Source organism: Plecotus auritus (assembly GCF_963455305.1).
Source record: "Plecotus auritus genome assembly, chromosome: 9".
Taxonomy (NCBI): Eukaryota; Metazoa; Chordata; class Mammalia; order Chiroptera; family Vespertilionidae; genus Plecotus; species Plecotus auritus.
Window position 1 is genome coordinate 1,689,167 of NC_137783.1, and position 27,142 is coordinate 1,716,308.

At 60.1% G+C, this 27,142-nt stretch overlaps 1 protein-coding gene across 1 annotated transcript in view; it reads right to left on the reverse strand.

The window, feature by feature from the left end:
* Positions 1-18,963, reverse strand: part of CPXM2 (carboxypeptidase X, M14 family member 2) — a 57,675-nt gene extending 38,712 nt beyond the window's left edge. The window contains exons 1-4 of the mRNA XM_080642028.1: positions 18,499-18,963; positions 7,472-7,570; positions 5,600-5,709; positions 1,387-1,526 (exon numbers count right to left, since the gene is read on the reverse strand). Of these exons, the coding sequence (XP_080498154.1) occupies positions 1,387-1,526; positions 5,600-5,709; positions 7,472-7,570; positions 18,499-18,805 (656 nt within the window). The 5' untranslated portion in view covers positions 18,806-18,963. The remainder of the gene's footprint in view (positions 1-1,386; positions 1,527-5,599; positions 5,710-7,471; positions 7,571-18,498) is intronic.
* Between the last annotated feature and the right edge of the window lie 8,179 nt (positions 18,964-27,142).

A 27,142-nucleotide genomic window follows, 5' to 3' on the forward strand; every position in this document is an offset into this window, starting at 1 on the left:
GTGCGTGGACCAGGCCGGGATACACCCCACGTGTGCGTGGACCAGGCCGGGATACACCCCACGTGTGCGTGGACCAGGCCGGGATACACCCCACGTGTGCGTGGACCAGGCCGGGATACACCCCACGTGTGCGTGGACCAGGCCGGGATACACCCCACGTGTGCGTGGACCAGGCCGGGATACACCCCACGTGTGCCTGGACCAGGCCGGGATACTACCCCACGTGTGCGTGGACCAGGCCGGGATACACCCCACGTGTGCGTGGACCAGGCCGGGATACACCCCACGTGTGCGTGGACCAGGCCGGGATACACCCCACGTGTGCGTAGACCAGGCCGGGATACACCCCACGTGTGCGTGGACCAGGCCGGGATACACCCCACGTGTGCGTGGACCAGGACAGGATACTGCCCCACGTGTGTGTAGACCAGGCCGGGATACACCCCACATTTGCGTGGACCAGGCCGGGATACACCCCACGTGTGCGTGGACCAGGCCGGGATACACCCCACGTGTGCGTGGACCAGGCCGGGATACACCCCACGTGTGCGTGGACCAGGCCGGGATACACCCCACATGTGCACGGGCCAGGCTGGGATACACCCCACGTGTGCGTGGACCAGGCCAGGATACGACCCCACGTGTGCGTGGACCAGGACAGGATACACCCCACGTGTGCGTGGACCAGGACAGGATACGACCCCACATGTGCACGGGCCAGGCTGGGATATACCCCATGTGTGCGTGGACCAGGCCGCAGAGCGTTTTGAGGGGCTGCGGCCACCTCTCCTGGGATCACTCAGGTCACCGTCACTGACCTGGCAAGCTGGGTTCTGAGAAATGGGTGCCCACCTCGTCCCCAGGCCTCCCGCTGGCCCGGCCCTCACCTCTGCAGCTTCTGCAGCGACCCTTCATTCAGGACCCTGCCAGGCCCAGAGTCTGGGAGAGCCACACCTGTCCCAGGACGGTGCTGGGACCTGTCCCCGTCCCCTGTCCCCTGTCACTCTGCTCGGCCCAGCTCCTCCTCAGGCTGTGTTCAGGCCACCAGTCGGCCAACAACCACCACGGATCCGAGACGGCCGCCACCTGCCTAACCTGCACGGTGTCACTCAGCCTAACCGGTGGGGGTCCTACTTCCCATCCCTGCAGGGGGGGGGGGGGTCGTTCTAAGAGATGCTCCTTCCCAGGGGGAACCTAAGTCCACAGCACCCAGCCTCCTGCCCATCCTCCAAGGTCCTTCCCGTCTAATGCCCCCTGCCTGACCCCTCCCGGCCCCACCGCCAGTCACCTGCCCACCCATTGCCAGCCCCTCCCTGCCCTGCCCTGCCCACACCCGGAACCTCAGGCCCAGACACGGAGCCCACACTGCACGGGTGCCGCACTCACAGCCACAGCGAGTTCCTCCCCTGCGTGATGACAGCCGTGAACCGGGTCAGCCGCCGGGCGTCCACCTCGATCCACTGGTGGGGGTCGTTCCTGCCCGCGCACCACGCCCCGTCGTAGAAGTCGTTCTCGCTGACACCTGCCTGAGAGAGACAGACACGCTCTTCACAGAGGCCCGGGGTGGCGGCTCCTGTGGCCGGACAGGCTGACTCCGTGCAAATTAAAGCTGCAGTCCGGCCGCGTGGCTCAGGGGTTGGGCGTCAACCTAGGAACCAGGAGGTCACGGTTCGATTCCCGGTCAGGGCACACGCCCGGGTTGTGGGCTCGATCCCCAGTGTAGGGCGTGCAGGAGGCAGCCGATCCGTGATTCTCTCTCATCCTTGGTGTTTCTCTCTCTCTCTCTCCCTCTCCCTTCCTCTCTGACATCAATAAAAATATATTTAAAACTGGTGGCCCGGTCCACAGATTGGTGCAAATTGAAAGGAAATTAATTAGAAGAAATATTTTAATATCGCTATTCGCCCTTTCTCTATAATAGAAGTGTCAACCAAATTCACGATCAACAATTACAGATGGAAACACACACGTGCAATTGGCACCGGTGAGAGCTTATATGTATCACGCATGCACAAGTCAACTTATCCTTTTATAGACATAGAATAAACTTGCTTAATTAGACCTGCTTTCTGATGTAGCTAAACTTTTCCTAGCCCAGCGAAGCACCCCAACTTCTCTTTCAGGTAATTGTCAGCAACACAGCAGGAAATATCAACACGAAGCAGATTATTATTGTAGATCACGCAGGGAGAACAAGGGGTAAAATATTTAACTGCAGCAGTGTTTGACTATATTCTGCACAGTGAGAAAACCTGAGGTCATTTTCAAGGTCCACCTTTTCTTACTTCTTTTCAGTCGGGTCAAGTTTCTAAGCTTTCTAAATCTCCGTTTTCCGGCTATTGAAAAGAAAATAGGATTCCATCGAGCCTCCTATCTGCCTACCCCAGGACTTCTGTGAGGATCAAATGAGATGAGGCACGGGAAAACCTTCAGACATTTGGTTAAAGTGTAAAATGTGTGCACCTGGCTATAAAGCAAGTCGTGTTCCTGGGCTGAAGAAACTGCAAGGAGACTAGTTGCTAGGGAGAAGAAGCTGGGAGTTGCTACGTGATGTCATTACCCGGCGCCCACAGCCACCATTTCCGGGCCGCGCAGGGCTGTGAGCCGCATTTTGCGCCATGGGGTCTCGGCAGCGTTGGCTGCGACTTGGTGGGGTGTCGCTCCAGGGGAAGCTGAGTGTTGCTTTGTCAGCGCCAGGAGGTCCGCGGTGCCATTTCTCTGTAAATGGCCAGTGCGCGTCACGGCAGCTCCTGCGTTGAGTGTCTGCCCCCTGGTGGTCAGTGTGCATCATAGCGACCGGTCAGACAGTCCGAGGGACACTTAGCATATTAGCCTTTTATATATATACTAGAGGCTCGGTGCACGAAATCCGTGCACGGGTAGGGTCCCTAGGCCTGGCTGGTGATCAGGGCCAATCAGGGCCTTCCAGCTGCCGTCCAGGGCCTTCCTTCGTTCTGTGCTGCCCCCGGGGGTCAGCACACATCATAGCGAGCTATCGAACTCCTGATCTTCCAATCAAACTCCCAAGGGACACTTTGCAAATTAGCCTTTTATATAGATAGATAGATTTTTTTTAAAAAAAAAAAAAAAGCTCTGAAACTAGATTGAGGTGCCTGGAAGGGGACCGTGAGGCCAGACTGAACAGAGGGAACGGATTCAAAATGTACGTATTTAAAGCCCTAACCGGTTTGGCTCACTGGATAGAGCGTCGGCCTGTGGACTGAAGGGTCCCAGGTTCGATTCTGGTCAAGGGCATGTACCTTGGTTGTGGGCACATCCCCAGTGGGAGGTGTGCAGGAGGCAGCTGATCGATGCTTCTCTCTCATCGATGTTTCTAACTCTCAATCCCTCTCCCTTCCTCTCTGCAAAAAATCAATAAAAATATATTTAAAAAGAAAAAGATTCCCATGTTGCCACCCCCACTCCACAGAAGCCCTAGATTTTTGTCTGAAAAAAACAAAAACAAAACAAAACAAAAAAAACACCACAAGCCACAGAGGCCCCAGCGTGTGGAGCCGGGCAGGCATGACCTGACAGGGCACACGGGCTCGGTGGTATCAGCCCATTGAACTGGGAGATGCCGGTCCCCTTCCCCACCCGGCTCCAGAGCACAGGCTGCCCGGGCCAGACCAGCAGCGAAGGAACGGACGGTGTCCGGAGGCCAGGAGGCGGCCTGGGAGTCGGCGCTGCCGGCCCGGAGGAGCGTGTGGAACGGGGACAGGGCGTTCTCCGAGCGCGTCTCCCCGAGGAAGCTCCGACAACAGAGGAGAACGAGACCAGCACAGGGAGACGCCGGGAGAGTTTCAGGGGAAGAAATTACATTGAAAAAAAAATGTCATCCGATGCTGTGCCCAACCGGCAGGTCCGAGCGTCTCCAGGGCGAGAACGGCACAATCACGGCGGGAATGCTCATCTTTCAGTTCCCAAGATTTAAACTATTTGGGGCTGTTCTTCCCATAAAAACCCAGAGAGCCAACATTCCAGCCTCGGGCACGCGAACGCCGCCGGCCAGACTGCTCCTCGCGGCCAGACGCCGGCGGAACCTCCCCACCGGGGCGAGCAGGACGTTCGCGCTTGGAAACGAGCCCACCCACCGTGACCCATCTGCCTCCTGCGCAGTGCCCCGCACTCGGGGACCCCCGCGGCTTCGTGCGGCCAGAGACCTAGGGTGGCTGGCCCCCCAGAGCCGGACGGTCGGACGGGCAGGCAGGCCAGGGGCAGAAGGCGCTGGGTGCGAGCGGCCCCGCGAGAAGCAGGTGGGGGTGGGGGTGGGCGTGGGGGGTGCCCGAGGAAGCGATGCTGCCCACGCACTTCCTGCCAGGACACGCGTGGGCTCCACGTCTGGGCAAGTGGGGGCGGGTGCCTCGGGGCGGAGGGACAGGCACGTGAACTTTGACACCGGCATAAACCTCGGGTCCACGTCTGTCACCGCCTTCCCGTCCTCCTCGGGGCTCGGCTGCAGCCACGGGCACCCGCCGTCTCCCACGCTCTCACCTCACGGCGGTGCCAGGCGGGGGGACCGAGCGGGGCCAGCACGGCGCTGCCTCCTCACATCCCGCCGACGGCCTTTCGATTCGGTTTGAAATTCTGACGCCTTAGTGCTTCTCGCACCCAAAACCCCCTTCCTGGGCACGCCGACACGTCCGCGCGCGGGAGGCGAGCTGTCGTTTTTAAACGCGTTTCAGGCGGACGTGTGGGGAGACGCTGGAGCCCGGGCTTCCTGATCTGACTCTGGAGGCGAGAGCATCACTTCCCGGGGGCTGAAGCATCCGTGCCGGGGCCCACACCGCGTGCCCACGGGCAGGGAGCCAGGGCGGGGACAGCCACCGAGCAGCCTCCCCACACCCGCGAGCCGGGGCGAGGGTCTGTCCGAGGCCTCGGGCAGGCGACGTGCCACCGAGGGAAAAAGAGGTCCCGTGGGGGCAACCGGCACCCAAGTGCTTTCCCTCCGCCCGAGGCCATCCTCGCTACGGGCGGCGCGTGTCCGCAGACCTGGGGCCCCGGGAGCGTGCTCTCCACCCAGCCGGGGCCTCTCTGGGGTGAAGGACAAGGAGGCAGCAGAGGTGGCCGGGAAGCGATCACCCATCCCTCCACCAGCCTCCGGCTCCCGTGTGGCCCAGCGAGGGCGGGGCAGCGAGCACCGAGGAGGAACAGCATCCTTGCGCGGAGTAGCCCTCGGGGAAGACGGCGACCCGGTCTCAGGGCCGACTCTAAGCTGAGGTCAGCAAGGCCGCCCCCTGTGAGCATTAGGGTCAGTGCACCTTACTTTCACAGTCCCCGTCCCCGAGGACATTTCTCCCATGGGCATTTTAGAGAGAGGGGGGAGAGAGAGAGAGAGAGAGAGAGAGAGAGACACCTCGAGGGGAGGGAGACACATCGACTGGCTGCCTCCTGCATGTGCCTGACAAACGGTCGGGACGGACCTGCGACTGAGGTAGGTGCCCTTGGCCGGGAATCGAACCACCACCCTTCGGTCCACAGGCTGACGCTCTAACTGCTGAGCCACACCAGCCAGGCTGGCCCGGTGCAGGTTAAAGGTCGTGCGGGTGGTCCACGGCCAGAGCGAGCGGCGTGCGATCGGGCCCCTCCCGGCCGGTACCTGGATGTTGAGCCGCCCGCGGTGCGCGCCCAGGCCGTAGCGCTTCACGGTGGACGCGTGGAGCTGGAAGTCGGTGACTTTTAAGGCCTCCAGGCCGAGGGGCGGGCACCCTGGAAGGACAGGCTCGTTACAAACCAGGACAGAGGAGGAAAGGGGCCAGCTTCCGGTTTTCTAAGCCTGGCCACGTGCCTTTTCATTCTCTACCCCCCCCCGCCCCCCTGAGCTCCCCGTCATTGCCGCACCCCCCTCCTGCATGCCCAGCGTTTCTGGATAAATCCTGGCGATCAATTGCCAACATTATGCCAGTCTCCACTCTGGGCGACCTGCTCGGACACCCCCTCTCCGTGGCTGTCCACGCCACTGTCTGCGGCTGTTTCCGATGAAGGATCCTTCCCGTGTGGCTCACGTTGAGGTGCTGTGAGCTGGTCCCCTCCTGGAACCGGCCGGGATGCTTCCGCCTCGAGGGCCCCCCGGGACCAGCTCACAGCACCTCAACGTGAGCCGTACAGCCAGGAACCCTGACTCAGGCATCCTTCCCTTCACTGGGCTCACCTGGGGTTCCCTTGGATGGACGAGGGTGGGGGTAGCTTCCTCGGGGGGCGGAGGGAAAGTGTCTGCAGGGCTCCCTGGCCGGCTCAGAGGCCACTGGCTCCCAGAGGGCGTGCTCCCTCGGGGTCTTGGGAAAGGAGGGACCCTGCAGCCTTATCTCAGCGCCCTCTAACCCCCATCAAAGAGACCCTGAGACGCCGCCCCCCCCACCGCCCCCCACTGGAGACAGGGCGCCGTCCGGGCCGCAGAGGCTCCGTTCTGGGAGCGCTGTCCCCCGTCACCGCAGCTTTTCACCGCTCGCCCGATGCCGCCCGGGGCTGTTGGGGCCTCAGCGGCCGCAGGTGGAGGTGGTGCTGCCGTGAACACGGCGCCCGCACGCGCCCTGACGGGGTTCTCCTTTCTTGGGCGCGCCTCCTGGAAGGGGGTCGCTGGGTCCAAAGGGATTTTAAGCTTTTGCGGAAACGCCATGCGGTTTGCCACATCCCACGTGACTTTTGGGAAAATCAGCTGCCTGTGCTTGTCCGTGAGGTTCCCAGAACCAACCGATCAGGAGCAGCCTCGTATGCGACGCGACCGAGCAGATGCGAGTCTAGGACCCGCGTGTTCATGGCTCCGGCCGGGCGCACGGGGCGGGCGGCCACGCGGCCACTTTCTGACGATGGGAGGGAGGGAGGGGGGAGGGAGGGAGGTCGCTGCCCTGACCACACAGCCAGGCAGTGCGGCCGGGCAGCCATCGCTGGCGACGGTAAGAGGTAAACCGGTGACGGTCACAGGACCGTGGGCAGAGTGTGCCTGGAGCCTAGGGCTGATGGCCGGTCCACCCTGCGGGAGGCAGGCGACGACCGATGCGTGTTCGTGGCAGCGAGGCCGCAAGATGCCTCAGCTTCCAGGTGGACTGGCTCGGCCCCGGGGGCCTGGGTCTGGGGGGGACGTGGGGGGGGATAGGACGCGCACAGCCAAGCTGGGGCGGCTACAGGCCCCTCGCGAAACCAAAGGCCCCGGTGTTGTCCTGGGAGGCGGGGCGGGGCCTGCGGGGACTCAGGAGCCCGGGACACTCAGCAGTGACGGGGACCCTGGCTGTGGGCCCTGTGCACCCGGAGGAGAGCGAGGCGGGAAGGTCCCCCCCGCCGACCCCCCCCCCACGTGGGGCTTGGGAAGAGGCAGCCCCACACCAGGGCCCTCACGGGAACCTGCGGCTCCCCGGGGCCCCCGCTTACCCACCCCGACCTCCCCGGGGCCCTCTTACCAACCCTGACCTCCCCGGGCCCCCCCCCTCCCCCCGCTTACCCGCCCCAGCCTCCCCGGGGGCCCCCCCCTGCTTACCCGCCCCAGCCTCCCCGGGGGCCTCGGGGACGCTGTGCTCATCGCTGGCAGCCTTCTCAGGGCTCTTGGTTCTCACGCCTCTTCTGCTGCTGCTTTTACCTAAAAAGAGATAGAACGTCTGCTTCCACACGTGTGAGCGTCGTCCCAGGGGCGAGGGCTCCTCTTTGGCAGAGCAGCCGTCCCCACCTCTGCCCCCTCCCCCCTCTGTCCCCTCCCCACCTCTGCCCCCTCCCCCTTCTGCCCCCTCCCCACCTCTGCCCCCTCCCCCCTCTGTCCCCTCCCCACCTCTGCCCTCTGCCCCCTCCCCACCTCTGCCCCCTCCCCCCTCTGTCCCTCCCCACCTCTGCCCCCTCCCCCCTCTGTCCCCTCCCCACCTCTGCCCTCTGCCCCCTCCCCACCTCTGCCCCCTCCCCCTCCCCACCTCTGCCCCCCTCCCCACCTCTGCCCCCCTTCCCCCTCCCCATCTCTATCCCCTCCCCCTCCCCACCCCTTCCCCCTTCCCACCTCTGCCCCCTCCCCCTACCCACCTCTGTCCCCTCCCCCTACCCACCTCTGTCCCCTCCCCCTACCCACCTCTGCCCCCCGCCCACCTCTGCCCCCACCCCCGGCCCCAGCGATGCCCTGCCCGGACACTGAGGTGCTCCCTGTTAGAGGAGAGGAGGCTGTGGGGTGAACCCAGGAAGAGCCCGCTAGCCCAAGGCACACGCAGCGGTACCGTCTAAGCCTGCACCTTGGACCTCCCGGGACCCAGAGCTGACACCGTGTCCATCTGACCGAAGGGAGCTGGAATGGGGCCTGCTGGGCCCAGAGCTTGAATTTCCCCCCCCGCCCCCCCCCCCCCCGAGGGCCGCTCCCTCCTCGCCCTCCGAGGCCCGGGCTGTGGGCACGAGGCGGCCGCGCAGGCCGGCAGCTCCTCTCAAGGTTCCTCCGTCTCCTCCGGAAACACGGCTCCTTTCACCACAGGCCCTGCCTCCCCCCGCCCCCCGCCCCCCCCCCCCCCCAGTGATCACTTCCTCCCCCTCCGCCTTCCCTCCTCTCCCCTAACTGACCGCTGCTCCGCCTCCACTCCCAGGCCCCGAGAGGCTGCCCGCACTCCCTGGTCAAGTGAGGGCTCGGCCAGCACCTGTCTGAGGGCCAGAGGCCTCTGAGCAGAGACTGGGGTGCAGGTGGGGCACTGAGGCCGGGCTTGAGGGGCGGGGGCAGAGCAGGCGGAGGGGGTGAAGCGGACAGAGGAGGCGGAGGGGGCAGGAGGGGGCTGAGCAAGGCCTGTGGCCGCTGGCTCTGACTCAGCCTGGTCCCCGGGCAGCTCTGGGGCAGGAGCCACACACAGGTGTCCCCCACCCTCTGGAGACCAGGGGCTGCTTCCTCCTGCTGGCGGGCCTCTGGCCACAGACCAACCAGTTGGGAAGGGGGCTGGACCCTCCTTCCAGCGAAGGAGCAGCCGTGAGCCAGCTCAGCTGGGACCCCAGCAGCCGGGGACGCGTGCACCTGCAGAAGAGGGCCACGTGGGCGCCAGCAACACCCCCCCCCCCCCAAGCCCTGCACCCCGTGCTGTGTAGCGTCAGCACACACGTGTGACGCCGGTTGGTCTGTTTGTGGGTCTGGTTTTGCTCATGCCGTCTCCAGAACCTGGTAGATAACTGGCTGTGATGAATGAATGAGTGAACGAATGAGTCATGGATGACCAAACAGACGAAAACAAGAGGCGGCTCTGCGGAGAAAGAGACCCACGTGGACTTCCTACAGCAAACCGAGGCACCGAACCAGCCAGCGGGTCGTGCCAGTCAATGAAATCATTTCCGACGGTTCCCCTGTCACCAAAGGGGGAGATGTGCTTCGCAAGCAAAACACAGATCTTCAAACACTGGGCCCAGCTAAGGGCAACCCCCACCCACCCCATCCTATTCTCGGGTGATGGAGCGTCTCCCATCTTCCCATGAACTGAAAAGGCGCCACATGAAGCGTCCCCTCCGGCCGAGGGAGTTGATACCGAGCACCCGGAGAGGCAGGGAGAGAGGCTGCCGACCTGGGTGTGTCCGGCCTCAGCCCGAGCCCCCTGGGCCTTGGGGCCAGGTCTGTGGGTAGAAATGTCAAGGCCAGTGGCCTCCAGAGGTGGCCTCTTCCCAAGAGCCCGGCCGAGGGTCCGTGAGACCTCGATTGTGGGCAAAACCGGTGCCAGGACTTCTGAGAACGCGGAGCCTGACTTGGCAGAAAGATTAGACATGAGCGGGGAAGAGTCACAGACTACGTGAGGGGACAGCGGGGTTCTGGGGAAGAATGTGGGCGCTCCCTGCCTCCTCTCTGCCGCAGCCTCCAGGGGCCGTGGGAGGGGGAGTCCAGAGCTCAGCCCCGGCCACATCCTCAGCCTCGCCTCCCACACGCCGGGTCCCCATCCAGGACCCAAACATCCCTCCTTGGCTCCGGGGATCCACGGAAGGGCCCGATGTGGGCGCATGTGCTACAACCGCTGAGAGCCTGCGTCGCCGGGGATGTGTGGAGACAAAGGGGCGGAGACAACAGGCAGGGCCCAGCCACCCTCTGGAAGCTCCAGGTGCCGCCACCACCCTGAGCAATTGAATCCTCAGTGACCCCTTCACCTCTCCATGGCCTGCCCCCTCCTCAGTAAACAGGGGCACACAGGGCCCGCCTGTAACTAACTGGATGGCAGTTACAGGGAGGAACCAGCAACACATAACCCACATCCAGGGCTCCGGGCAGAGCCTGCCTCGGTCACCACTGAGTAGGACAGCTTCCGGTGGCTCAGTGGTTGAGCGTCGACCTATGAACCAGGAGGTCACGGTTGGATTCCCGGTCAGAACACGTGCCTAGGTTATGGGATAGATCCCCAATGTGGGGCAGGAGGCAGCCGATCAATGATTCTCTCTCATCATTAATGTTTCTCTCTCTCTCTCTCCCTCTCCCTTCCTTTCTGAAATCAATAAAAATATATTTTAAAAGACAGCTTCCATCTGCTCATCATTAATATTATGATGGAGCCCCTCCCATCACAGAGCACCATTCCAGCTGCTGAAAAGCCAACAGACAGCATGCGGAGTGTGACTCACCGTCATGAGGCATGCACATAGATTATAGCATCCCATCCTGGCAGGTGCCCGCCAGGGCGGGGGCTGACCGTGAATGTAATGTCACAGGTGGGGACACTGAGGCTCAGATGGGGGAGACCCACCCCAGGGCACCCACAGAGCCGGGCAGAGCTGGAGTCTGACTCCCCTCGAGGTCCTTCCCAGCAAGGAAGGCACCACATGCTCCGTCCAGATGAAAGAAGAGAGCCAAGTGGAGAGAGAAGGAGCCAGATTAAATCAACATCTCCATCTGGGCTGCGTGACAAAGCTGAATTCCTTAAAAGTAGCAAAATGGAGTTGCCAGCCCGGGCCCGTGTCTATTCTGGGTTTATGAGAAAGGCTTTTCTCGATATATACAAGGAGCTTCCAGTAGCAAACCCCAGAAACTGACAAATTCTTCGCTGCCTTTTGCATTTCCCCAGGAAATTCCAGCCCAACAGCGTCTGCACTCCCGCTGGCGAAGGGCTCGGCCCAGGCCTTCAGCTCCTGGAACGCACACAGGAGGGAGGCCTTCCCCAGGCAAAGGGGTTCTCAGGAGCGTCCCAGAGATGCAGCCTCGGGCATCGAGACAGACGATGACGACAGCTTCCTAGAGCCCTGCCATCATGCACGTCTGCAGAGAACCTCACACATGAGAGCCAGAAGGTGACCGTGAAAATCCTAAATGATGGTGGCTGCAAACTCGAGCTCCAGGGGGTGTTAGCAAAAGGGCCAGGATGGGGAGGGAATAGCCTGTGTCCTTATCCAGTTCTGAGACTAAGCTCCCTCGGAAACAGGTTTCCCTGGGGATCCAGTGAATCCTGAAAGGAGGCTGAGTGGTTGAATGAGGTACTTGCTTCTATTACTCAGTCACCTGGATGGTCTGGGGTGGAGGTGGAGATACCACTGCAATTTTCTAAGCCTTTCACGAGGGCTACACCAAAATCAACCAAGCTATCAACCAACCAACCAACCAATCAACTGATCAACCAACCAACCAATCAACTAATCAACCAACCAATCAACCAATCAACCAACTAATCAACCAATCAACCAATCAACCAACCAATCAACCAACTAATCAACCAACCAGCTAATCCACCAATCAACCAACTAATCAACCAACTAGCCAATCAACCAGCCAACCAACTAACTAATCAACCAATCAACCAACCAGCCAATCAACCAACCAATCAACCAACTAATCAACCAACCAGCTAATCAACCAACCAACCAACTAATCAACCAACTAGCCAATCAACCAGCCAACCAACTACTAATCAACCAATCAACCAACCAGCCAATCAACCAATCAACCAACCAATCAACCAACTAATCAACCAACCAGCTAATCAACCAACCAACCAACCAACCAATCAACCAACCAACCGACCAACTGATCAACTAATCAACCAATCAACCAAGCAGCCAATCAACCAATCAACCAACCAATCAACCAACTAATCAACCAACCAGCTAATCAAACAACCAACCAACTAATCAACCAACCAACCAACAACCAACCAGCCAGCCAATCAACCAGCCAACCAACCAACCAACCAGCCCATCAATCAGCCAAAAGCCCTCCCACCCCTCCTCCTCTGTCTTCCCCATCAGCCTCCACCCTCCTCTGGGCGAGCTTCTGTGAGGAAGGTGTGGTCTCCATCAGGGACCCAGGGCACCCCGGCCTCTGTGCAGCCGTTGCCGCCTTTCTAACTGGCAACCAGTGTGGAACTCTTTAAAGAAAGAACCACCCCTCACAGCAGCGGGTGGGGATGTGCCCAGGACTGTGCGGGCACCGTTGGCACTTGCCTGTCTCAGTTTGGGTTCAGCCTGGAAACAGCCTGAGACCAGGCCTTGGAGCTGGCGCGTCTCTGGGAGGTGAGTTCACGAAATGAAGGAACAGAGACATGGAGGAGGAAACGCCTGTAACACAGGCTGCGTGCTGAACACGGCCCTCTGGGACTCGCCCGGCCGGGGACCCTGGGGAACTGAAGAGGAAGTGCCTCTGAACAGCCCTCCAAAGACAGGGAGGCTGCTGGTGACCCGCCTGACCTCCCACCACCCCGGGAAGTGTGCTTCTCATCATTCCCGTGTCACGGTCCGCAGCCCGAGGCGTGGAGAAGCCACACGTGCCCGAGGTGATGGAGCAGAATTTTGATCCCAGCTCTCTGGATCCTGAGCGGAATGTGCCAAATACCCACACGTGTCCTGCAAGGACGGGCTCTTCCATAACAATCTGTGACATGAGCGCCTTAACTTAGCATTGAAGGTAATGTAGCACACCCGCCATCCATGTGCCCACACGAGTAGTGGGCTGGACGCCAGCCAGCGGGGGCCATCAGCCCTTGGGGGTGGCCATCCACAGACACCCCAGAGTCATGGCTTTCATGACCTCAGGGGGTCTGAGAAGGTCTCAGAGGGCAGAGCCATTGCTGCAAACTCCAAGCCTGCGAGCGAGGCTCCGCGGCCCCAGGAACATCCAGCAGAGACCTCGCCTCCAAAATGCAGGCTCCCCGCCCAGGCTGCCACCGCCGGGCACCGAGGGCATCGCCCACCGTGAGACCTGGCAGCGTGCATGCTCCTGGCACACGGAAGCACCGTGACTATTTCTCAGAAGCACAGCCTCCACGCCAGCTCGCCAAACACCGGGTGCCCCCTTCTTTCCCGGCCCCAGCCCTGGTCTCCAAGCCACGGCCAGGCAGGGGGCTGCCAGCAGGAATTGCTGACTTTGGAGAACGTTGTGGAAAGAGAGGTGCTGTCTTGAAAGCTCTTTGCTGATGTGTATGAAATAACTTCTTTTTTATTTGTTTTTAATAAAATATCCTTTCCCTTGGAATTTTGTAGGGAGTTGATCAGGTCAAACCACTTTGGGTTTAACTCTTCAAGTGAACACATAATATCATGATATAAGATCTCTTGCCCTAGCTGGTTTGGCTCAGTGGATAGAGCGTCAGCCTGTGGACTGAAGGTCCCGGGTTCGATTCTGGTCAAGGGCACGTGCCTGGGTTGCGGGCTCGATCCCCAGTAGGGGGCGTGCAGGAGGCAGCCCATCAATGATTCTCTCTCATCACCGATGTTTCTATCTCTCCCTCTCCCTCTCCCTTCCTCTCTGAAATCAATAAAAACATATATATATTTTAAAAGATCCCTTGTCCCCACTTACGTGTGCTGAAAGCACTGTGATTGCTGCTAAGAGACATACAGGAATCGCTACAACGTCCTCCTAACCCTTGCCCTCCCTCTCGCCCGAGAAGACACTGCCGCCCAAGGCCCAACGAAGCAGACCCCGGAGCGCCGAGGCGGCGTGGAAGGAAGCTCATCGGGGACTGGCCGAGCCGCACACACCACGACACCGGGGTCTCCTCCAAGCCCTGCAGGTCCGGGAGGCATCCATGTTCGCAAGGAGGACTCAGGAGTCCCCCACACCTCAGAAAAGGGCCCACAGGCCTGGGTCCTGAAGGTGGTGGTTCCACACACCTGCATGTGTAGGGCAATTCAGAGAACTACACTCACACACACACACACACACACACACACTCACACACACACACACACACACACACACTCACACACACACACTCACACACACTCACACACACACACTCTCTCACACACACTCACACACACTCTCTCACACACACACACTCACACACACACACACTCTCACACACACACTCACACACACTCACACGCACACTCACACACACTCTCACACACACACACTCACACACACTCACTCTCACACACACACTCACACACACACTCACACACACTCTCACACACACACTCACACACACTCTCACACACACACACACACTCTAACACTCACACACACACACAGTCATACACACTCACACACACACACTCACACTCTCACACACACTCTAACACTCACACACTCACACAGTCATACACACTCACACACTCACACACACTCACACACACACACTCACTCACACACACACTCACACAGTCATACACACTCACACACACACACTCACACACATTCTCACACACACTCACACACACACACACACACTCACACACACTCACACACACACACTCACACACACACTCACACACACACACACTCACTCTCACACACACTCACACACACTCTAACACACACACACACACTCACACAGTCATACACACTCACACACACACACACACACACTCTCACACACACACACTCACACACTCTCACACACACACTCTAACACTCACACACACACACTCACACACACACACACTCTAACACACACACTCACACACTCACACACACTAACACTCACACACACACACTCACACACACACACACTCTAACACACACACTCACACACTCACACACACACTCTAACACACACACACACTCTCACACGCACACTCACACACTCACACACACTCACACACATACTCACACACACTCACACACTCACACACTCACACACACACTCTAACACACACACACACACTCACAGTCATACACAGTCATACACACTCACACACACTCACACACACACTCTAACACACACACTCACACATACACACACACTCTCACACACACACTCTCACACACACACTCACACACACACATACACACACACACACACACACACACACACACACACACGACCTCCCTGACTGGCTTTTGCAATTTTCGGTGAGTCTAATTATTTCAAAACTAGAGGCCTGATGCATGAAATTCGTGCAAGAGCAGGCCTTCCTTCCCCCAGCTGCCGGCACCGGCTTCCCTCTGGCACCCAATCCCGGGCTTCCCTCACAGCCCTGGATTCATCCGGAAGGATGTCCGGAAGGACACCCGGTCTAATTAGCATATTACGCTTTTATCATTCTAGATTAAAACTTAACAATTTTTAAAGATTCAGGGCTACTCAGTCCAGCAGAGCTCTGCCTCTCTGGCGATCAGCCACTCCTGCAAAACTGCACCGCTCCCACTTCACCTAAGGGTCCGGCGGTCCCCGCCCGCCAGGAGTCGGCACGTGGCCCACTGCACTTGTCTGTGGGGTGAGAGCGCGGCCACGGTCGGAGCCGAGACTCACACACAGTCACACCCGGGCCCGGCTGCTGAGCCAGCCTTTCTGTGACGTGAAGACCGAACTCCCTGCCGCTCGGTCTCGAACAGTTGCCTGCCTCCTCCCCTCGAGCCCGACCTTCACGCAAGGGCCTCCGGGAAGACACCCATCATCCGCAAAGACAAAGCACTTGGCCGGCGTCTCGGTAGGTTACAGAGGCCCTCACCCTCTTACTCAGCGGAACCTGGCCTCTCACCCGCCTCCGAGCTAGAGAGCAGCTGAGACGGGGCCGGCGCCCCCCACCAGCGAAGACGCGTCCTGAAGTCCCCCTTACACCCCCCAGCCGGCGCCCCCCACCAGCGAAGACGCGTCCTGAAGTTCCCCTTACACACCCCAGCCGGGCCCCGCGTCCCTGCTCCCCCCATAAGTAAGTCCTGTCTAAGATATCATGCCACCTGCTTCTGACACGGCGCAGTGCAGACACCAGCGCTTCTCTTACATCAGGAGCAGCACAGACCTGCAGCCACCACTTCCAGTGGGAAAAATGACTTCTGCCAACACACTGTCACTGCACAAAACTGTCCCTGGCTCCCCAAATCAAGGTCATTCTTTTTTGAATATGCTTTTACTGATTTAACAGAGAGGCAGGGAGAAGGAGAGCGACAGAAGCATTAATAATGACAGAGAACCATTGATGAGCTGCCTCCTGCACGCCCCCTACTGGGGATGTGCCCACAACCCGGGCGTGTGCCCTGGCTGGAAAGCAGACCATGACCTCCTCGTTCACGGGTTGATGCTCAACCCCTGAGACAGACGGGCCAGGCTCAAGGTCATTCTTAACCCAGTCTCCCCCGCCTTGGGGTCCAGGGTGAAGGATTGTATTGGCCAAAGGCACCCCCCCAACAGGATAGGAGTTGAAAGTCTGTGATAAATGTCACGCTTTGCTTGTCATCGTTGGGGGTGCTCTACAAAGCCCCTCACAACCCCTTAGAAACATGGCGGCCCGAGGCAGCCCCCCGGGAGGCCCCGAGCTGAGTGTCTGAGCCGAGCCTGGACCTGTTTCCAGTTTGGGGGTCAGCCCCTCAGCACATCTGCACCCTGTGCTGAGCAGGTTCCCGGGACAGACCTGCAGAGCAAATGAAGGATAGCACACGCTGGGAGGTTTGTGGAGAAGCTTCTAGAACAATCAGCAGAGTAACGTGAGGTGGCAGCCCATCTTCCTACTTGCAGAGGAGGAGGCTGGGAGGCCAGGGAGCTGAGGCCCAGCCCAGACCTGGGTGCTCCGTGCTGTCCTCAGACTCTCCGTCTGGGGTTCCTTCCACCCCCCCAACCCCCAGCCCCAGTAAACACCAGACAACATGCGTGTCTTCCCCTGAAGTAAGATAAACACATGCAAATTGGATGCAGATGACAGAACAAAAGGAGGCCTTGTGCTGGAAAACACAAACCTCCAGGCCACTGACTGCGAGCGGCTGACCTGTCAGAGCCCGGCTTCCTGGTCTGTAAAGTCACCCAGACGCCCACTCGGGGCCGCGGGAGGGTTCCCCGAGACGCTTACCCCACGGCGCCGAGGGGTCCCGGTGGCTGTCCTGCAAATATGAGCGTCTCCCCACTCCCGTTCCACGCACCTTCTCCACAGCCAGCGCTCAGCAGCCGCAGGAACCACTGGGACCTCTGGACGGCTCTGGCCAGGGCGACACAACCCCCAGACCTGCCCGCTGATTCACGGAGGTGCCTGGACCTGAAGTTCAGGGGCAGCCCCGCCCCAGCACGTGCACAGGGGCTGCGGACACGGGTCCACGGGGCAGGAGCTGAGTCTCCACCTCCCCCTCCCGGCCTCGCCACAGACCTTCCTGAACTGTCTAACCCGGTGGTCGGCAAACTCATCAGTCAACAGAGCCCAATACCAACAGGACAACGATTGACATTTCTTTGGAGAGCCAAATTTTTTAAACTTAAACTTCTTCTAACGCCACTTCTTCAAAATAGACTCGCCCAGGCCATGGTATTTTGTGGAAGAGCCGCATTCAAGGGGCCAAAGGGCCGCATGTGGCTCGCGAGCCGCGGTTTGCCGACCACTGGTCTAACCAAACCCGGGATTCCCCCCTTCCATGTGTGTGGGGGCTGTGAGGGGCCCCTCGCCGATCGCCAAGAACGTGGCCTGGGGCGCTGGCTCCCCAGCCTTGGACCATGAGGACACAGCCTGTGCCATTGGCCCCAAACCCTGGGCACCATGGAGAGGGCCCCCTCGCGAGGAGCGTGAGACACGGGATGGAAGTCTTTCCCCGAGACGGGGCTGGAGAGTGGGGGTACCAGAGGGTGGAGAGAGGGGTGCAGGGCAGGCACCGCATCCCGGGCTGCCCTCTTCCCCGGGCACCAGGACCCGGCTGCCCCGGCTCCCAGCAAGGCCCCTGCCACCCTCAGCCGCGCGGAGGATGGGGGCCCCCAGAACAGGAGGTGGGGAGGCAGTTGAGGAGGGACACGGGCTGTCCCCCGAGGCCACGGTGCCCAAACCCACCAGCTGTTCCCACCCCCAAATCAGAAATTCACCCTCAAGACAGCGCCCTGTGGGGAGGCTGAGAGGGAGGCGGAGGAGGGGGGTGTCGGGCAGGAGGCCCCGCGCTCAGTGCACCTCACATTTGGCGCAAGGCGTACCCCACTCCCTGGGCAGCTGCCCAACTGCTCTGCCTCGCCCAGTCAGGTGCCCGTGAGGTTTAAGTTCCCGGGAACTGCGAGGGGCCACGGGGTGCGCAGTACAGGCTCTCCAAAGGCTGGGGGGCAGCGAGGAGGCGGCTCCAGGGCCCTCTCATCCCAGAGGCAGGGGCCCCGGAAGCCAGCAGGCCTGTCCCCCGCAGACTCGGCGCCCCCCCTCGGGAAGCGCAGGGCCATGGGCGCCCCCTCGCCGCCCGCGCAGCGCGCCCCTTACCCGGCGGAGGCGTCTCCGGGGCCGGCTTCTCCCTCTTGGGCTCCTTCCTGGCCTTGGGCGCCTTCTTGGGCGGCCTGGGCGCGGGTGGGTGCGGCTCCTGCGCCTCCTCCAGGGTCCCCGCGGGCAGCCGCGGGGAGAAGGGCTCGGGCTCGGGCTCCCCGCGCGCGTAGTAGGGCTCTTGGCTCCAGGTCTCCTGCACGGAGTAGCCGGGGTCCTCGAGGGCCGCGCCCTGGGCCCCAGCCCCCGGCAGGGCCACCTTCAGGAGCGCGAGGGCGAGCGCCAGCGTGGCGGGCCTCCAGCGGGCCATGCCCACTGCACCCCGCGCGCTGGGCAGGGTCTCGGTGGCTGGGAGCGCAGGGCGTGCGGGGGGCGGCGCGGGGCAGGGGCGCCCGGCACTGCAGCGGGGCGCACGGGGCTGGGAAGCTGCCGGCCGGTGGCGCGTGTGACCGGCCCACTGGGCTGGGCTGGGCTGGGCCGGGCAAGGGGCGGGCAGGGACCCGCCAGGCGCGGGGCGGGCCAGCGCAGGGGGGCCGGCCCCGCCCTTCCCTCCCTTTCCCCGCTCCAACCGCGCTGGGCTGGGCCTGGGAGGCAGGTGAGGGAGTATCGCCATCCCAGCAACTGCCTCCAACCCTCCCCGCCCCCCAGGCACCGGACCCCGGCCAGGGAACTGCCCTGCTGGGGCCGCTTCCCCACTCAGCACTGGAGGGGGCTGGAGGCTTGTGTTACAGGTTGGAGACCCGCCTTCACAAGAAGCAAATTGGAGCTGGGCGCGCCCGCTGGGAGCCAGACCTCCGCCCTGGGGCCCTGATCCTGGGTCAGGAGCTGGGAACGCAGTTCCTGAGGCCACCGGTCACCAGGGGCCAGAGCCTGGCGACCCTGGAGGGTCCCTCTCACCTGACGGTGACTCTGAGGGACTGAAGGTGAGAATGTGGAGCGTCCCGGGCTGCCGGGTGGTCACAGGCCACACACTCACCCGGGCCAGGCAGGGAGGGCGGGCGCCTGCCGCCTCTAGAAGGTGCCTCTGCCTTGGACACTGCTGTGTGGCCCCTTCGGGCGGGAAGTCGGGCGGGAAAAATTCACTTCCTGCCAGGCCGGTGTGGCTCAGCGGTCGAGTGTCAATCTTGGAACCAGGAGGTCACGGCTCGATTCCCGGTCAGGGCACACGTCCAGGTTGCCGGCTCCATCCCCAGTGTGGGGCGTGTAGGAGGCAGCCGATTCATGTTGATGTTTCTCCCTCAGCCTCTCCCTGTAAAATCAATAAAAAATATTTTTAGGCCGAAACCGGTTTGGCTCAGTGGATGGAGCGTCGGTCTGCGGACTGAAGGGTCCCGGGTTCGATTCCGGTCAAGGGCATGTACCTTGGTTGCGGGCACATCCCCAGTAGGGGGTGTGCAGGAGGCAGCTGATCAATGTTTCTCTCTCATCGATGTTTCTAACTCTCTATCCCTCTCCCTTCCTCTCTGTAAAATATCAATAAAATATATTTAAAAAAAAGAAAAAAAATATTTTTAAAAATCCATCCATCAATCAATCAACCAAACAGCCCAGCTGGGTGTAGCCGAGGAGGCAAATTTGGAAACGGAGAAGGCCACTCAGCACCCACCCTGGCTCCTGGGCCTTCCCATGGCCTTCCCGGACGTCACTCCGCGGCCTGCTCCCTTGGGGTGGGCATTTCTGTGGGCAAGGTGAGCCGCTGCCTTCCTGCCTGCCTCGCTGACACTCGGGGCCCGTGAAGCTAATTTCTATTTCGCAGCCTACATCTGTGTTTGTCGGATAACCCTCACCCACCTCTGTGCCAATCACTTTCCAACACTTATGAGCCCCCCAGGGAAGAGTCACGTGATGGTGTCTGACACGGATCCAGAGAACATTCCGTGGAAGCAGATGTTAAGACCCATCCTTCCATAGCGTTTCTCATAGCGGACGTCCCCACCTGCTCACTTCCCTCCTTATCCCTGGGACTCTTACACTCAGAGCGAATGGAGGTGGAATTGTTTTATTTCTTAAGGTTGGCCATTGGAAAAATTAGCTGCTATCTTTAAAAAAATACACGCTCTGACACAGTCGTTGCTAAAAATACAGGCTGGAGGAGACGGATGCTCATGGAAAGAGATACGGAGTTGTTATGGCAACGATGATGGTAACAGCGACGCCGGAGGGTTTTTCCGCTCGTCACCCCGGGCGAGGTGGCGGTGTACGCGCTGCCATGCCCTCCGCCGCACGCCTGCGTAACCAGCCCTCACGGTGACGTTCCAGCCGGTGTGCTCGGACCCTGTGCTCCACAGAGAAGCCTCCTTCCCAGCTCCTGGGCGCCCCGCCCTGAGCCGCTCAGCTCCCTCCTCACTGTCACCTCCCTGCTCTGATGTCACCTTCGGGTTGACCTGAGAAAGGGCTCGGGCTCCCGATGTCCCATCGCTAAGTAAGAAGATGCGGTTGTGAAAACTGTTGAGAAATCAGACCCACAGGCCCTTGGGGAGCCCGACCTCAGTAGCATCCCCGGGGGCCCTGCTCCCGCACAGGAGAGGCCCCAGGTAGGACCGCATCCCTCTCGGGGGCCCAGCTGACCAGCGGCCGGAGCAGGCCATGGCACTGAGTGACAGCGGGGCCAGCAGGTCTCCGTGGAGGTGCTCCTGATGGTTTACAGGGGAACTTACCAAACTTATAAACACAGCACAAGTCCCGTCGTACACAAGCTTTTCGCTGGGACCTAGGGAAGAGGAAAAGCGTCGTCGCAGCTAATGTCGTCTTGATCCTAAAACCAGAGGACGACCCTATGCTGAACGGGACAGATCAGCTCATTTCATCTCTGCCTTCTGCGCCCTCCCGGGTCTGAACAGCCAATGGCACAGCCACAGCCCCTCCTGCTGCCGGCGACTCCCTCATTTCGGTGCCTCCCTCCTCCCACCCACCCGCACCCCCTCCACCCACCTGCCCTGAAACTGGCTTCCCTGCCCTGTCACCCCCTGGAGGACCATATCCAACCTCGGGGTCTCCCCACGCTCCCCCTTCCTCCTCACTCCACCGGGGTGTCGGGTATGGAAATAAAGCCTCACCAGCCCGTGGCCCCTCTCTCCTGCCCACCCACATCCCACCGACTCCAGGGAGCACTCCCTGCTGGTTACCTCCATCTGCTTCAACTCCAATGCCGTCTCCGTATTTCATTCCAGGCACATGGAAGCAAGGGGCACGTGGGCAGAACGTGTTAACCTTGTCAGTGGACCCTGCTGAGCCTCAGTTTCCTCATCCACAAAATGGGACAGTAATGCCTCCCTAGCTCAGAAGAGAGATGGAAGAGATGGATCACACCTGGACACCTCCCTCACCACCCCCCCCCCCCCAAGATATCAGGGCTCGCTAAACCAGGGCTCCGGACTCCTTCTCCCGCCTACAGCAGCTCCAGGCCCCCGGGCTCTGCCAGGTCAGGTCTCCGCTCCCACACAGCCCCGCTGTAAGCCATGCCAGCCTCCTTCCGCAGCCTCGGAGCCTCTGGGCACACGTGCACGATGTCGGGATACAGTTTAAATTAAACCTAGAAGCCGCAATGCTTTACAGAAATCCTGCTGCCAGTCCTCGGCCCTGGAATGCCAAGGCCAAACAATCCCAGCGCGTGTATTCTATGTTCTGCCCCCCGGGCCCCGAATTCTCCCCAACTTGGCTCCCCAGGCCTGGGGACCTTCCAAAGATAATGAATCTCGGCAGGAAACCTCTTATCTGGGATTCAAGCCATTCCCAGAATGTTCTAGAAGGAGAGAGAGGCAGGGGCTCCGACGACTGAAGGCCAAGGTGGTGCAGGGCAGCCCCCATGGAGACTCCGGGATGGCGGCTACCTGCTCCCCGCAGCCTCCGCTGCCGTCACCAGCCCTGGCTCCTTGCCCTGGTTGATTTCCAGCTGCCCCCGCTGCGGGTGGACACCCGGCCGCCTGCAGCTGCCCCTCAGGATGCATGTGTCTGCCCTGCAAGCCGGGCGCAAGGACCGCCACGCTGGGAGGCTCCTGAGCCAAGGAAAAGTGGGGGGGGGGGGGAATGAGAGAAGGTGGGAGGGGTGAGCAACGGAGGGAGGCGGGAGGGGCCGGGCGGGTGGAGGAGGGTCTGCTTTGGGGTGACGTGGGGCTGAGGAGAGCCCCCAGCGAGAGGACACCCTCCGCTTCTCAGCCTCTGCCCAGGGCTGCTGTGTCCCACGAGGCAGAATTGCTGGGCTGGTCGAAGCCACGTCTGTCCCGGAGGGAACGCGGTGAAAGCTCCCGGGGAGGCTTTCAGCAAGTCGGCCTGTTCCATTAAAATGAGCAGGCACCCCGCGGTGTCTCCCCATCCGGCTCTGTGACAGGGGAGGGGGCATTGGGGCCTCCCCGGTGCAGGGACCTGCCCCCCAGGAGGCCCCGAGAGGTTCTCCGCCACAGTCTTCCGCACCGAGACAAAAAAATTTAATAAATTTTTATTAACTTCAGGGAGGAAGGGAGGGAGAGAGAGAGAGAAGCATCCATGATGAGAGAGAATCATTGAACGCCTGCCTCCTGCACGCCCCACCCTGGGGATCCAGCCCGCGACCCAACCCGGGCACGTGCCTGACCGGGAATCGAACGGGTGATCTCTTGACTCCTGGGTCAATTCCCAACTGTCGGGCTGGCCGCGAGCTCTTCGCCTGGAAATAAAGGTGCCTCAGGAGAGCGCCCCTGCTTCCCACCCAGCCCACCAGGTGAATTTTTTTAAAACCCTCACCTGGTTATCTTTGTCTCTCCGGAGTCACACAGAAGCTTCTGTGGGGGTTGCTGTGCTTTCATTGGTTCACTGGCTCTACACTGTGACACGTCACACAGGACCTGCCAAAGGCGTCAGGGTCTCTCCTCCGCAGCCATACCCCTAAGCCACGCCCCACAACCATGCCCTCTGTGGCCACGCCCCCAGTCACACCCACCGCCACGCCCCTGAGCCACGCCCCTGCAACCATGCCCTCTGTGGCCATGCCCCCCAGTCACACCCATAGCCACACCCCTAAGCCACGCCCCTGCAACCATGCCCTCTGTGGCCACGCCCCCAGTCATACCCGCAGCCACGCCCCTAAGCCACGCTCCATAACCATGCCCTCTGTGGCCATGCCCCCAGTCACACCCGCAGCCACGCCCCACAACCAAGCCCTCTGTGGCCACACCCTCCACAACCACGCCCCAAAAGCCACACCCCCGTAGTCACGCCCCTACAACCACGTGCCCCACACCCACAGGCTGGTCCCCACGGTGGGTGGGCTCAGGGGAGCAGCCCGGGGAGGGAGGTGGGCCCCAGCTCTGAGGGTGACCAGCTCTGCAGGGCAGTTCTCCTCTAGCGGCTGCAGGCTCCCTGCCTCGGTTTGAAGCGTGAGCGAGGAGTTTGGCAGAGGCGACCTTGGAGGACCCGGGTGCACCCCCAGATGAAAGGTGCCCTGTGGGTGGGTGAGCCACGCGTGGCGACAGCTCCGCGGACTGAGATAGGAGCCGCCAGACCCCGGCTGCCTGCGTTGCACACGGCTCTGCCAACAAAGTTCTGCCTCTTTTAAATGTGGGACTTGGGCCTGGGCGACAGCCAGTGTGGGCGAGCAGCTGACTCAGGCAGGGGCTGAGCGGCACCCTAGGAACCAGGAGGTCACAGTGCATTCCCCGTCAGGGCACATGCCGGGTTGCGGGTTTGACCCGCAGTGGTGGGTGCGGGGGGGAGGGGCTGCAGGAGGCAGCTGATCCATGATTCTCTCTCATCATGGATGTTTCTATCTCTCCCTCTCCCTCTCTGACATCAATAAAAATGTGTTTTAAAAAATAAAAATAAATGTGGGTCTCGGGGTGATCTAAGGGAAGACCCTGGACTCCAAGCAGGCTGCTGAGGCCGAGCCCAGCGCGGTGTCCCGCTCTTTCCCCGCCTCCTAACAACGGTGTGGGCAGCGCTGGCGAGGAAGCAGCCCTGGGTGCTCCATCCAGAGCCAGCTTACGGTGTGGGCGGCCCGTGCCTGCCTAAATAAGTACAGGCATGCTCCCACCTCCTCCCCACCGTGAGAACTAAAAGGGAAGAAGCAAACCACTCATTACAGACTAAAAACCAAACAGATGAGGAATTCGGGGCAAGCGACACGGAAAACGAAGAATAAAAATAGAGGCGGGAAAGTAGAGGGGCAGCGCGGGTGGGTGTGAGGACAGGAGAGAAAGAAACGAGGGAGGAGGAGCCACAGGAAGAGAAGGGAGCAAAGCTCTGTTTCCATGGTGACCAGCAGCTCCTGCAAGCCGGCCCCGTAGCAGGATGCAGTGGGCATCCTTCCACCTTGTGGTCCAGCGCGGGAGGACGCCCTGGACGCTGGGAGCCGGCTCAGCGCCTGCGCTACCTGCACCAGGTCCCAGGCCCGGCCACACCTGACCGACCTGGGCCGACCACATGCCCCTCCCTAAGGGATTCCGAGTTCAGCTGAGGGACCTTGGTGCTTCCAACACATTTGCTTATTCTCAAATATTCACTGAGCATCTACTGTAGAGAGGAAATGTGAGCAGTGGCTGGGTACTGTATAGTTAAAATAATCTTTATTTTTAAAATATCATTAAAAACTAGAGACCCGGTGCTCCCAGGCGGGAGCCCCACAATTGCCCCAAAGAGGTAGGCCCCGCCCACCCATCCATCCGGGGCTCCTTGATGGATTGACCCGAAGAGGTAGGCCAGAGCTGCGGGACCCGCCTCCGCGCCGCGCACGCAGCATCAAGGCCCCACCCACCCGCACGTGCACACAGCTGCACCCACAGCCTCCTGGTGATTGCTCATTACAGCATGAGCGCATCCCTGCGTGAGGGTGTCACGACCACATAGGCTTTTATTAATAGGCTGTGGCATTGCTTCCAGAAATGTCATATGAGCTGGAACTTTTTTTCAAATGACGTATACATGTGTGTATACAGTACATGGATATGCATAGACACAGTCACACGGAGGGAATTCCAACATGGCGAAATGTTCAGTTGAATCTCATGGAAGGACGTAAGTTTTCAACGTTTCTCTAAGTTTGACACGTTTTTATCGATTTCAGAGAGAGAGAGAGAGAAACATCCATGATGAGAGAGAATCATGGACCGGCTGCCACACCCTGGGGATCGAGCCCACAACCCGGACATGTGCCCTGACCGGGAACCGAAACGTGACCTCCTGGTTCATAGGTTGATGCTCAACCACTGAGCCACGCCGGCCGGGCTTGACACATTTTATTAAAGGTTAGTAGTTGCAGCTCCCACAGCAATCCGTTAATGTTCCCATTCAGCACAGGTGACTGAATGCCTGCTGCCTACAGCTCAGCCGGTGTGACCTTAAGAGGCCAACCACCCACAAGGGGTGGGGGGCGCAGCCCGGAGCCAAGGTCATCCCCACATCTGGCTTTCCCACCACTCCACAGGCTCAGATCAGCAGGGAGGGACGAGGGGTACCCTCCACCGGCTGTTTTCTCAATTCGGGGCAAGACTGCATCACTTAGAAGCCTCAGCGATGCCAGGCTTGGAAGCCGGCCCAGCCTCGGCAAGTTCCCAGAGATCATTAAGCGGTGGAAATTATTAGAAAGACTCGCACGCTTATTACTTTTGTTTTCCAGTGAATCAAAGACCATCTTTGCTCAATCTGCAAAACGCATCGGCGTTTCGATTGCTACTGGTGTAGAGAGAGTGGCTTCAACAAGGATTCCGCATCATGGCATAAACGCAATTGAAATGCGTACATTGGAAAAACGCTCTAATTCGCAAACAAGCTCTTGGAAATGTACGTGTGTGCCAAAGTATCTGTAAGTGGTACGCAGCCAACGAAACCGGCGCCCCCCGTCTCCCACGTGTGTTTCAAAGTGGAACTTGCAGCTCCCTCCACCCTTCAGTCCACAGTCCGACGCTCTATCCAGTAAGCCAGCCGTGGGCAAACTACGGCCCGCAGGCCGGATCCGGCCCGTTCGGCTGTTCTATCCGGCCCGCGGAGCCAAAAGAGCAGAGGGTTCTCTTGCTCTCCCCTCCGCTCCTTTACTTTGAATTTATATGAGTTCACACAGACACTCCATCCACGCTTTTGTTCCGGCCCTCCAGTCCAGTTTAAGAACCCGTTGTGGCCCTCGAGTCAAAAAGTTTGCCCACCCCTGCACCAATGTTCGGCAAACTCATTAGTCAACAGAGCCAAATATCAGCAGTACAGCAATTGAAATTTCTTTGGAGAGCCAAATGTTTTAAACTTAAACTTCTTCTAACGCCACTTCTTCAAAACAGACTCGCCCAGGCTGTGGTATTTTGTGGAAGAGCCACACTCAAGGGGCCAAAGAGCCGCATGTGGCTCGCGAGCCGCGGTTTGCCGACCACGGAGCTAGGGCATGTGTCATTATTTATGAATTAACTATTATAGTATTTATTTGTATTACAGTATTTATGTGAACAACTGCAAACCTACTTTTTCCCACCCTTGTATGTATCAGCAGCTGATCTGGAACAAACTCGTGGCGCTTAGAGATAAAACCGAAACAAATCGCAACGGCAACAGTCAACCTTGAGCGCCGAGACGTGCGCAGAAACACTCTGTTTGCCCTGATCCCCGATGAAACCCCAGGAACTGTGTGCGTGTGCAATGCTGTAGCGGCGCAGCAGGGAGTCGGGGCCAGAAGGGTGTACCCCAGGCCTGCCCC